The sequence below is a fragment of the Camarhynchus parvulus genome, chromosome 2 (assembly GCF_901933205.1).
Source record: "Camarhynchus parvulus chromosome 2, STF_HiC, whole genome shotgun sequence".
In the NCBI taxonomy this organism is placed as follows: domain Eukaryota; kingdom Metazoa; phylum Chordata; class Aves; order Passeriformes; family Thraupidae; genus Camarhynchus; species Camarhynchus parvulus.
This window is the reverse complement of record NC_044572.1, coordinates 1063678-1076991: the sequence shown is the minus strand read 5'-3', so window position 1 is coordinate 1076991 and position 13314 is coordinate 1063678. Positions and strand designations below refer to the sequence as shown.

The following is a 13314-nucleotide window of genomic DNA, read 5'->3' as shown; positions in this document are numbered from 1 at the left end:
TCCTTCTAATTTCAAGCACAACAGTTCTGAAATAAAGGGAATAAGGGGGTTTGGATAGATCCACCTTTTCCCAAATATGGGATGTGCAGGCAAAGAAGAGCTGCCACATTTCCATCCCTCCCCTTCCCACAGCAAATTCAGCAAAGCTGACACAATCCAGGATATTTCCCTTCATGAGTTCACCCTTCTAGGGACTTTTTTCTTTCAACAACAGCAACTTGAACAAAACACAATTCCCAGAATTTGGAACACACTCCACAGGTAACTTGGTAAATGTAATAGGTGGGAATTAATGAAAAGCTCTCCAAGAAAAGAGGAATTCTCCTTCTTCTCCTGCTTTACAGAACGGGAGCATTACCCAAAACGGAAAAAAAAAAAGCACATTCAAAATGATTAACAGCTCTCATTCCAAAGCCAGGAGATTAAAATATATCCCAGGCCTCCAAGTTTTCTCTTTTCCCAACAAATTCATTGAGTCACAGGCGCAAAACTCATTATTTTTACAAATTAAGTCTTTAAATAATCAGCACCAACCCACACCAAGCTGTGCCATCACCTCCCGTGTGCTTGTGGCACGAGTGGTACTGGAATTACTGCCTCTCATTCCCAAATTTAATGGGAATTATTGCCCTTCCTTCCCAAATTTAATGAGAATTATTGCCCTTCCTTCCCAAATTGAAAGAGAGGGATCCCAGAAAAGCACCCATTTGCTTTATCCAGCCCCTCAGTGGCTCTGGATTCACAGAATGCCTCAGTCAAACCAACCCAAGCTGGGCTCACAGGAGACCCAGGAACGTTGGAATTGGTTTTACTCACCTCATTTTCTTCTTCTCTATTGCAATCCAGCCAGGGAAACATGGAAAAAAAAACAGGAAAAGAAGGTGTGAACAGCAGGTAGGAACAAGAAATGGAACACTGGACATCTGGATTTGGGATGGGAAGGACTTGGGACACGGAGTGAGGGAAACACCGACGGCACCCGGACACTAACCCAGCTCTGAGGGGAGCACGGCACAGTTGGGAGGCTCCAAAATTCCCTGGAAAATCCCACATGGATCAGGACAGAGCAAACCTTTTTGGAGAGAACTGCTGGCTTGGTGTCGTCTCCAGTTATTCCAACATGCCTCAGGAATAAAACCCTCAAAAATGTCACTGCAAAAGGTGGATTTGGTATCCTTTCAATTTGAAAACTTCCCTGAAGTACTTCCCATAACTGAAAGTTTCTGCCTCTCATTAACAGAAATTAAAGATATTAACGAAGGTCTGACTGCTGCGCATCTGCCCTGGCTATTTGCATAATTAATCCCTATTTTGGCAGCTTGAAAATGAATTAATTAGGATCATTCTCCTCCATGCTGAGCCAACAGGAAAGTTGGGTTTTCCCAGCTTTCCACTCTTCCCAAGTTCTCTGCTCCAATCCCACAGCGAAGTTGTTTCTCCTCAGGGAAGGAGAAGGAACAGCAGCCCAATTCCCTCTCCTTGCTTTGCTCAATTCCTTGGAGAGTGTCAGGGAATTTCTTGGCCCTACCAACACACCTCAGCCAAGACATCAACAGTTCCTCTGCCATGGATCTATCCAAGATCCCAAAACGCCTCTCTAGTGCTCCAACACAGCTCAGAGCCAGAATTCTACATTTTATCAGCTTATATTCAGCACTGTTGTGGTGACAAAGCCAAAGATTTTCCACAGAAAAGTTCACAGATTCCACCTCAAGCATCAACTCAATGAGAAATACTCAATTCTGGGAGAAAAAGTCAAAATTTTCATTTTGGAGCAACGCGGACGCGGTGACGGCACAAGAACCACCCAGGTTCCCACTGAAACCATCCCCAGCTGGCAACTGGGAGCAAAGGGAAGTGCTGGGAAGAACTTTCCCCTCAGGAATATTCTCCTGCCCCTCCAAAAGCTCCCATCCAATTGATCCAGCTTGTTGAAAGACCGTAATTAATCCCAGAGCAGCACCCACGGGGTTTGATTCCGTCAAGGAAACCCGAGGTGGGAATTCTGATTCAATGGGGTCAGGCAAGGCAGGAATTCCAAACCCCACAGGTTCAGGAGCTCTCCAAAAGCACCACTTCCACTGGAATTAAGGCCCAAAAGTAGCTTTCAATTTCAGGATCACCAAAAGAGGAGTTTGGGACTTTCAGAAAGCGTCACATGGTTTGGGTTTGAGGTTTTGTGGGGTAAACACTCAACAAAAACCTTGCATTTGGTGATTTAAGGGTCTTTCCCAACCTCAGCGATTCCAGGTATTTCTAGATATCCTAAGCAGATGCAGCAGAGAATCACCACCACCAGGTGGAAGCTGAGGGTTCTAAGGCAAAAATAACTCTCATTATACACAAAAATCCATCTTAAATCAGCTGTACATTGGGAGAGAGGTAATTAAATTTCGTATTTACAGTTAATAACAAGGATAATTAATGATAAGGAGAAAAGAGAGTTGGGATTCTACAAATCCAGAGAAATCCCACAGGAAGAAGAGAGGAAACAGGTGATCCCCATCCCTGGAAGTGTCCAAGGCCAGGTTGGACAGGGCTTGGAGCAACCTGGGATAGTGGGAGGTGTCCCTGGGTGGGATAGGGTGATCCCATTCCAACCCAAACCACTTGGGATTCTGAGATTCCATCAACTAAAATAAAAAGTGTTGACCTTCCTAAAAGCAGGGTTAGGAATCCCATTTCCTTCCCAGCCTCTTCCTTCTCCCCAAATTAAAAAAAAAAACCAACAAAAACATAAAAATAGAATTCCAAAATTAGGGAAGGCGCTGCCGTTCCCTCAGGAACCTTGTGCCAAATTCCTCCCACGCTGGGATGAGGTTACATAAAATCCCCCTGCTCCAAGCTTGGGATCCATCCCAACACATCACCCAGGGCTTCTCCAGCACTTTTCCAGCTCCACAGGTTTGGAACAATTCCCTCAGCTGCACCTTGCTCCCTGCAGGCACCAAAAACACAACTGGGATGAAAGTGAACACGGAATTCCTGCACTTCTGTGGCTCCTTCCTGGGAAAGTCAGGAGAAAAGAGTTGGTAAAACCCAAAATAAAACTGAACACCCGGAGAAGTGCTGAATAAATTTTAAAAATAACCTAAAGAACCACAAAATCAACCGAAGAACAAAAAAGTAACCCCACCACCAGGAAGCTTCAGCACCTTTGATCTGTTTCCAGCTGCTTGATGCACTAATTTTGTTTAAAAAAACCAAAAATTAAGCACCAATTAAATCCAGGAAAAGCTTTTCTAAGATTACAGAAACACATTTATACCAAAATTCTTTACATGGGTCACATTTCCATCAATTTTTTTAAATGGACCCACATTTCAACCCAAATTATTTATCTGAGGCCACATTTCCACCAAAATTCCTTACATGGAATTTTCCTTACATATATTTTGACCTTACATCTATTTTGACCAAAACTTTTTATATTTAAACTTTATCAGCTTCTGTCCTGATGGGAACACCCCATTTTTGTCACAGGAATGGCAATAAAAAGTAAAATTTTATTTTAATTCCAGAGTTCAGCAGCTCCAGCATTTCTTGGTGCTTCAACAGGTCGAGCTGAAGATTTTTCTCTTTTTAAGTGCAACCCACACAATAATTGGAATTTTATCCTGGTTCTCCTTATGCAAAAGGAGCCAAAAAATGCCCTCGGGCTTCTGAAGTCTAAAAGACAAAACTTTAGGAGCCTCATGTCCTCTAAATCCAGAGGTTTTTTTCTTTTCTTCCCTTTAAAAGAGGAAAATCTGGAAGCTTGAGGCTTTTCTTATCTAAGTATCAGCAGCCTAACAGCCCAGGGAGCTGAAAAGGCCCATTCCCAGCAGGAATTCAGCTCAGGAATTCACAGAGATCCATCTGAAAGCCACCACAATGTCCAAAGAAAGGGAAGCTCAGCTCAGGAAATTGGGATTTAACCTGTTTTGTTCAGGCTGGGTTAGCCAGAAATATCCTGGATGCAGCAGCAATTCCATGGATCATCACCCTCATCCACAGCAGGGCTAAGGAAACTGCGAGGCAACATCACCAAACCAAATTTCAGGTGGAAATTTGGGATTCCAACAGGATCCTGAAGCCCAAAATGAATTTTTACCGTTTTTCCTGGATGCCGATGGAGAGCTGCACCCATGGGTTTCCGCTGGGAATGCAATTCCCTGGAAGATGGGGAGGAAATTCCCTCTCAGCTGCTCTCATGAACAGAATCCCAGAATTCCAGAATGGAAGGGACACCCAAGCTCATCCCAGGAGCTCCTTCCTTGGACACCTCCAGGGATGGAACATCCAGAGTTTCTCTCAGAAAACTGCTCCAGTGCCTCACTCCCCCCACAGCCAGGAATTCCTTCCACATATTTATTCCCTTTTTCCCCTCAATTTCCATCCTCCAGACTAAAGGATTTGCTGGAACACTCCCAGGCCTGCAGTGCTTCTGCTCCTTTGTTTATGAATCCCTAAGGTGGGATAAAAACCAAGGACAGAAGTGCAGCTGTCCCTGTGTTTAATGGAATATTAATGGAATACTGGGAGGAATTCCTGGGAAGGATTTCGTGAAGAGCACTGGGCTTTTATTATCCCAAAAACACCACACTGCAAATGGAGAATGAACAGCAGGAAAAAAAGATGAGACAGTACAAGGCAATCCTACTCCTTCCCCAAAAAACAAAAACCATGGAAAATGGAAAAGCAGAAGCACTCACGTGAGGAGGGAAAATCCCCGGAAAAAAATCTTATTTATTTAAAGGAGGTGGAATCCAGGCTGAGTTTCCTGGGAAATGAGGTCAAAGCACCTCCCAAAATCCCCAAATTCAGCTGTCCTGCTTCCCAAAATCCCCATTGCCTGGTTTAGACATTCCCAGTGAGGGTTTGGAGCTGGAAGTTTGGAGCAAGGGAAGTGACACTGTTTGTCCTGTGCTGGAACAGGAAAGAACAGGGAGGACTGGATATTCCAGGGAAAGAAGGAGACAAATATATTGAAAATAGGGTTTTATGCCTCCATTTATAAAAATGATGAGGGGCTGAGTGACTTCATTTATTAATTGTGCCATAATTTATCTAGGATTTATTCCACAATGGAATTATGGAATGATTCTAGGATTTTAGAGAAGTCAATATGTGCTCCAGGAAAAAAATTCAGTAAAAAAAAATACCCAGTTTCTCTGCTCCTTCCCTCAACTGCCTGAAATTTCCCAAAGTCCCCCCAAATCCTGCTTTTCCCTTTCTGCTCAAGGCACACGTAAGGAAGTGAAATCCTGACAGGAATCAGGAAAAACAAAGCTGCTCCCATGGAGGATGGGAAAGGGATTCACCTGGCACAAGGAGGGAAAGGAGGAGGATGGAAGGGTGAGGATGAGGATGGGGGTGGAAGTGGGATGGGACCCAAAATAGAGGCACAAATCCCCACTGGAATTCAAAGCATGGCTCTTGGAAAACTTCCCCCTCCTCCTCTGGGAGCAGGGCAGGAGAGTCCAGCAGCAGCTCTGGGAGTCAGCACCTCCCCATAAATCACATGGCCCCGGGGCCACTGCCCAGGTAATCCCTGCCCCAAATCCCCCGGGGGCACAAAGAGCGTTCCAATGAAAAATCCCTCAAAAAGGGAAAAGGGAGATGGAAGTGCGTTGTCCCAACTTGAATCCCAAATCTGGGCACATCCCTGAGCCCATCCAGGGGGCCTGGATCCACACACAAATAAATGCAGCTCAGCTCCTCCAGGGTGGGTTCCCATGGATCTCTCCCTGTGGAATACCACAGGAGGGATGGACAGGCAGGAATTGCACCAGGAACCCCAAAATCCACATTCAAACCCAGCTGTACAAAGAACTCCAAAATCCACATTACATCCAAAATTCCATGGAAACTTTGGACATCAGTGTGGGGCATTTCTGGGATCAGAGCAGCCAAGGGCATGGTTTCATTCCAGATTTTCCCCCCTTATTAACAATTCCTAATTCAAATTAAAACTGACCTAAAGCCAAAGTTAGGCCAGATTTAAAGCTCAGGCTCAGTTCCACCACCAAAACATTTCCCCTACCAGCACAAAGCCATTTACAGGACTGAAAATGCAGGACTTAGTGGGAATAGTAGAGAGAAAATCCCCAATTTTTATCATTTTGCTCAAATCCCAAAATTACCCAGGCCCAGATAAAGTTCCAATGGTTAACTCGCTTTTTTTAATTGCTCTTTGTAAATTCATCAATTTAAGTTAAAACAGGTTTGAGCGGGAGAAAGATTTCAGGAGGGAGTCCTGGAACCTGAAAACTTGAGGAATTTCAGAATTTTAAAATAAAAGAAATAATCAGAAAAATCCCAGTTTACTTACAATTGTTGCTACCAGGGATTGATTCCCAAGGATGAGGATTCATTCCCAAGGATGAGGATTCATTCCCAAGGACTGGGATTCATTCCCAGCACCTGGACATGCAGAGGTGCTGAGGGCTCCACCTGAGCTGAGCAAAGAATTTGGGATTTGTGCTAAAAATCAGGGAGAGAACTCCTGGAGCAGCAGAGCAAGCCCCTCCCTCAGAGGGGGAGGATTCAGGAACGGCCCCCAGCACCCAGCACTTGCTGCTTTCCCGGGAAATCCAGGGAAATCCAGGATTTCCAGCCCTCCATCCCCTCCCTGACCTATCAGGTATCCCCAGCCCGGGGGATTTTCCCTGAATGGGGCAGCAAATTCCAACTGGGATTTTATGGAGCCTGAATGACATCACCCCCCCCAGGCACTGCACGGCACCTTTGTCTCCCAAAATGCCTGGAAAACAAGGAATTCTCTCTTTGGGACACAGATGGATGCTTGGCACCCATTCCCAACATCCCCAAAAACAGAAGCCATCCTGTCCCCTCATCCCAAAATTCACACTGAGGCAAAACCATGAAACTTTAGTGTCACCACCTCCGACTTCACACACGTGCAACACCAAATATTCCCAAAATTCACCCCATCAAAGGCCCAAACATCCCGTTCTGAGCCCAAACTCATCCCAAATTTAACAGGAAGGCAATTCCCAATCATGAGGTGACCCTAAAATCCCATTCCAAAGGGAAGCAGCTGCAACCTGCAACCCAAAAAATATAAACCAGAACGTTGTAAGGCCCTGGCTGAGCTCACAGTCACTCCTTTGATAGAAATAAATACAAGTAAATAGAAATAAATAGAAATAAATAAATTTAAATTCTCAGAGGATTTATTTCTTGCCTAATTATAGCTGAAATTTAACGTCCTGGGATTTTGCCCAGCAGGAGCAGGGACACCTTGGGAATTGCTCTCAATTCCACAGGAGAGAATAAATCCCTTTCATGCTCCTTTACACCAGAAATTTGCCATAAAATTCCAAACTGGGAATGGGTTGTGCAGGTAAACACCAAGCACCAGGCTCTGGAGATTTTCCCTGGTGGATTTCCAGCTGCAAAAAGCTGGAAATTATAATTATTTCCTGCTACCTGGGAATGACACACTTTGGATTTCCAGCTGGAAAATTTCCACTGGTGCATTTCAAACAGGAAGGGAAAAACGGAATTACAAAGATGCTGGGGAAGCTGTAAAATCTTGGAGCAATCCAGAGGGAATCCACTGGAAATGAGGCTCCACAAGGAGCTCCAGCTCCTTCCTGATCCAGCCTCTTCCTCACATCAATATTTTGGGATCAAATTTTGACTCCTGGCTCATATTCTCCTGAATTTTGGGTCCAGCTCCACATCATTCCCAGGGATTGTAGCCTCTGAGGTGGATCCCAAAAAGCTGAAGCTCACAGGAGAGGTGAAGTTGCGGGGATGAAGCATTTTTAGGGAGGTTTATCTCCAAAAAATGGGAAAAGTCAGGAAAAAAATCAAGGAAAAAGAAAATAACCTGTTCTACCAACACTCCATCAACCAGAGCCACACTTGGACATCCTCAAGATTTTTCCTCGAGGAGCTCTAAAATTCTGGAAGGAAAAATGCCCATTAAAAACAGGTGTGGATAAATCCTCTCTTCCCTTCTAAATATCCAAACAAATGATATTCTAAATTCCATCAGCAGATCTGGGAACAGGCTGCCTCAAGAAGCTCCAGCTGCCCCATTCCTGGAAATGTCCCAGGTCAGGATCCCAAATTCCCCATTCAGGCTCCCAAACATGTAAAGTGAATTTTCCTTAAATAATCCAACTTTCCAGACACATTAAAGCTGGAAAATCCATGGGTATGCTCAGGAAATGAGAGTCAAGTTTCTCCCTTTCCTCTCCCTATCCCACAGTCCCTGGGACCATCATTAATCTCCTTAATAAAGGGGAGGAGCATTCCAAGGGAAATGCAGGTGGAAAATTCAGCCTTTCCCTCCCCTCAGCATCTCCCATTGGATTGGAACACGCTCCAGGATCCAAATGTGGGTGCTTAACCACAGCACATTCACCAGGAGCTTGTGCTGAGGGAACCAACCCTTATGGATGGTTTTCCTTAGGGAAAGCCAAAAAATAGAATCCAGATTCCCAGAAAATACCATCCCAAAGTGACACCAACGTGGAACAGGCCTGGGAGATTCTACAGCTCCAATGAACATCCAAAAAAAAATCCTTGGGAACAGCCACAACCAAAAACCTGCAGTTCCACACTGTTTGAGTCCACATGGGGTCACGTTAACAAACCCAACAGAATATTCCATACTCTGATCCTAAATCCCAACCCTCCAAACCACCCAGCAAGCCCCACCAGGATCACCAGGATGGCTGGAAAAGCTTCTTCCCCCAAAAGGGAGCTTCATGAATTCCTGCTGGGGAGGTCTCCAGAAGCAGATGGATAAATGGAGTTTCCATGATGACAGAAGGGCATGAGGAAAAGAAATCCTTGGAGTCTGAATTCGGTTCTGTCACAGAGATGTCGCTGGTCCAAGAGGTTCCTGCACCCTCAGGATGGGCACAATCTTGGAATCTTCTTCCAGGAAACAGCAGCACCAAGAGTTGAAGCGGCTGCTGCTCACAGCAGGATACAAACATCCATCCAGGTCCATCAGGAGCAGATTGTCCAGAGCAGCTGTGGCTGCCCCTGGATCCCTGGAAGTGTCCCAGGCCAGGCTGGACAGGGCTTGGAGCAGCCTGGGACAGTGGCAGGTGTCCCTGCCCATGACAGGGATGCCACTGGATGGGCTTTGAGGTCACTTCCAACCCAAACCAGTCTGGGATTCTAAGCAGGTCCACGCTGGCATGGGCAGCTCCATGGAGAATCTCCACGTGGAATGTGGCGGCAGCTCTGAGCTCTGGGAATTGGGTTGTTCCAAATTTAAGCATCCAAAGAGTCCAGGAGACCTGGTTCTGCTGGACACTGAAGCTCCCAAGAATGCGAGCTCTGGTTGACAAGTGGACACGAAGAGTGACCCATGAGGTAAAGTGAGCCAGAGCTCCTTTCCACAGGAAAATTCCAGTCAAAGCCATCGGCACAGACGTGTCATCGTTCAGCTCCCGGCTCAGCATCCACCTTCTCCAGCCAGCCTGGAGCTCCAGCTCAGCACCATCCCTGGAAGTGTCCAAGGCCAGGCCTGGAGCACCCTGGGACAGTGGAAGTTGTCCCTGCCATGGCAGGGGTGGAATGAGATGATCCTTAGGGCTCCTTCCCACCCAAACCATCCAGTGAATTCACAGGGGGACTCACGGGGCTCTGATCAAACCTCTCCAAGCAGCACAATCCCAACGTTCCGAGCTACAAAAGCTCATCCCAAAAAACCAACCCTGCACGTCCCTCCTCGTCCCACCCCGCGGCAGGTACGGAATGGGGGAAGCCACAAACATCCCACAGCCAGCACGGCTCCGTTTGACTTCCACTCTTCCCAAACACCCAACAGATCCTCAGATGTTCCTTACAATCTCCAGCCAATTATCCCAAACAATCCTTTTCTCCAGGTAAAAGCTCTGTGCCGGGAAAGCACATCCAAATTAAGGCACGCTACTAACGAACGCGACTGGGACACCGGGAGGGAACGCCGGGATTCAAGGTGGGGATGGGGAAACAACAACCCTAAAAACACCAGAGACCTCCCAAAAACTTCCTGAGTCCCAACACAGAACACCCACCCCAAGGAAACCCCAAAATCAGGCCAATTAATCCATAATTCCATTCAAAAGTCGTTAGAGGAGCTACTCTGGCTTCCTTCAACAGCCCAGGTTGGTGCCACTGGACGTTTTTAGACAACAAACAGCGACGTGAGACAACCTGGACACTTTTGGACACCAAATTCCAGATCAATCCTGGGCACAAGGGTCCCTCCACACGCTCCAAACAACAAAGGTAAAACACCTGAATTAGCCTAAAAGTTTTGGGATGAACAAGAGTCCTTTGGACCCAGAGGGTCTCCCGGGAAGGGACCATCCCACCAGGGTTAAGTTGAAGTAAACCACGATTTACTCCCATCCCAGGAGCCACGTCTGGCAAAACACAACCTGGACTCCAAAGGAAATCCTCCATTCCTCACTAATTTTAGAAGGCTGTTTCAGCTGCAACAAGGGGAAGCTGTTCCTCAGCTGCTGCAGGTGGGCACAGGCAGAACTCGCTCAAAAAAGGTTTGCTCTGTTGTCCCTGCTCAAAAAAACCACCGTGTTTAGCTTTGCCTCCAATCCGGCCGTCGCTCGGGGGGTGCTCCGTGCCAGATGTCTCCTCCTTCCACCCCAGAGCTGGCAAAGTTTATGGAGCCCCTGAATCCTTCGCCAAGGAAGTCTAAAAATGTAAAAATAGCGTTGAGAACCAGCGGGAAACGGGTGTGGGGGGAGAAACCCGGCAGGGACGGAGTGACTTCTCAGGAGAGGCGATAAAGCCGGAGGCCCTGGCGGGATCAGGGGGGTGGGTTGGTGAAATTCCCCATCCAAAGGAGAACCAGAGTTCCCGGCCATTAGGCTGCTCCCCCTTCCCTGGCTCCTTCCTCCTGGCAGAAAATGGGGTCAGGGCAAGGGCCGCCCGGGGGGAGGGAATTCTAGGGGTAAAAGCAAGACGAGGCTCGGTAACTAGGAAAAACAGCATTAATAACAATAATAATAATAAAGAAGGTACAGAAAAATGGCCCCGCGGGGAGGCCGGGACACGTCCGCACGCTCCGCCCGGCTCCCCCCGCGCACCCCCGGGCAGGGACGGGACAGGGAAAGGGACACGGGCAGGGGCAGGGGGGACACAGCCCCCGAGCCGACCCGCCACCCCCGGCGCGGCCGCTGCCGCCGCTCCCGCCGCCCGCTCTCCGCCCTCCCCGCGCTCCCTGCCCGCCCTCCCCGCGCCCGCCCCGGCCGCGGCCATCACGCAAGGCCGGGGATGCGCGGCCTACCCCGGACCGGCGGGAGGACGGCGGGAAGGGGAAGGGCGGCGGGACAGGGAAAGGGCAGGGGCAAAAGAACGGCAATGGGAAGGGGAACGGGAAGGGGAAAGGGCAGCGGCCCGGCTGCCGGCGGTCGCGCGGTGCCGGCGGGCCCGAGGCCGCGGAGGGCCCGCGCTTACTCCGGCGTGGGGTGCTCCGGGTCGTAGAAATCCCCCATGGTGGGTGGGCGGGCGCGGGGCTCCGCAAGTGCCCCCTGGCCGGGGAGGCCCCGCTCGCCCCGTCGGGGCTCCTCACATGGTCCGGGGGGCCCCCCGCCACCCGCGCCCAGCCCGGCCCGGCCCCGCCGCGATCCGCCCCGGCCGCCGGCTCCTCCTCCCGCGGCACCGCGCAGCGCCCGGAGCCCTCCGGGAGCGGCCGCCGAGCCCCGGGACGCGCCGGCATCGGGCCCGGCATGGGGCCGCGAGCAGCCGCGGCACAGAGGGAATTTGCTCGGCACACAGCGGGATCGCCCCCGAGACCGCCGAGGCCACAGCGGGCACCGGCACCGGGATCAGCCGCGGTGCCACCGGCATTCCACCGGGATCGGCCGCAGCACCGCCGGGACTTTCTCGGGACTCTATTGGGATCATTGCAGGGATGGCTGGGGGCACGCCAGAATCAGCCTGGGTGTCACTGGGATCCCACCGGGATCCAGGAAGGGGCCAGCAGGGCACACCGGGATCAGCCGCGGGACTGCCAGGATTTCCCCCAGGTCAGCCCTGCACCACCAGGATCTCCCCCAGGTCAGCACTGCACTACAAGGATCTCCTCCAGGTCAGCCCTGCACCTCCAGGATCTCCCCCAGGTCAGCCCTGCACCACCAGGATCTCCTCCAGGTCAGCCCTGCACCACCAGGATCTCCCCCAGGTCAGCCCTGCACCACCAGGATCTCCCCCAGGTCAGCCCTGCACCACCAGGATCTCCCCCAGGTCAGCACTGCACCACAAGGATCTCCTCCAGGTCAGCCCTGCACCACCAGGATCTCCCCCAGGTCAGCCCTGCACCACAAGGATCTCCTCCAGGTCAGCCCTGCACCACCAGGATCTCCTCAGGATCACCTCTGGGTCACTCCCAGGATCACCAGGATCAGCCGCAGGATCACCAGGGCCACACCAGGTTCAGCCACGCTATTCCTGGGATCTCAGCAGGATTCCCTTGGGGGCACACCAGGATTAGCTGCAGGATCTCCTCGGGATCACCCCTGGAATCCTCAGGATCTCACCGGGAGCAGATGGGAGATCGCCAGGGCCACACCCGGGTGAGCTGCAGGACTGCCAGGATCAGCAGGGCTGCACCTGGATCACTCACGGGACAGGCAGGAACTTCCCGGGATCTCTCACATCACACTGGGATCACCCCCAGGAGCACACCAGGATCAGCAGCACCCCCAGGATCACACCCTGAGATTGCACCTGGACACCAGCACCCCTTGGCACCCAATCCCTGGGGCTGTTCCAGGCCCCATTTGTCCTAAAAATCACTAAAACTCCTTTTTTCCCTTTCACAGGTCATTTCCCATCTTCCCAGTTCCTAGGAGAGCTCCTCCATGGAATGGTGCTGGAGCACTTCAGGACACCCAGCTGCTTCTGGGATGCCTGTTCACATGGAATCCTCCAAACCACATTTACAGCCTCCAATATTGAGATTTCGGGGATATTCCCAGATTTGGGATCATGGTATGGGCAGGAGGGATGAGGTGGGAAGCAGAGGAGGGGTGGATATAGGGAAGGACAAAGGAAGGATTAGTTCCAGTCCTGTGGAAGTGTTTTCCTGGGAAATCCAGCCTGGCCTGAATTCCCAGCAGCTTGTGGAACCTCTGGAATTGGATCATGACAAGGAAAAGGTGATTTCTGGGATGTTCCCCAATGCCCTTCCAGGGGCCAGGTGCTGGTATGGGGACAGAAGGAAGCTCCCACAAACTGAAGCAAACTGAGCACCGTGGATCCATTGCCTTTCCCAGTTCTCCATGGAGCTGGGGCTGGCCTGGGGACAATCTGGGATGCCCGAATTGGGGATGA

At 50.1% G+C, this 13314-nt stretch overlaps 1 protein-coding gene across 1 annotated transcript in view; it reads right to left on the bottom strand.

Moving 5' to 3' along the window:
* The window catches only part of SETD2 (SET domain containing 2, histone lysine methyltransferase), a 51452-nt gene extending 39862 nt beyond the window's left edge, over window positions 1-11590 (bottom strand). The window contains 2 exon segments of the mRNA XM_030970719.1: window positions 817-832; window positions 11437-11590. Of these exon segments, the coding sequence (XP_030826579.1) occupies window positions 817-832; window positions 11437-11474 (54 nt within the window). The 5' untranslated portion in view covers window positions 11475-11590.
* Between the last annotated feature and the right edge of the window lie 1724 nt (window positions 11591-13314).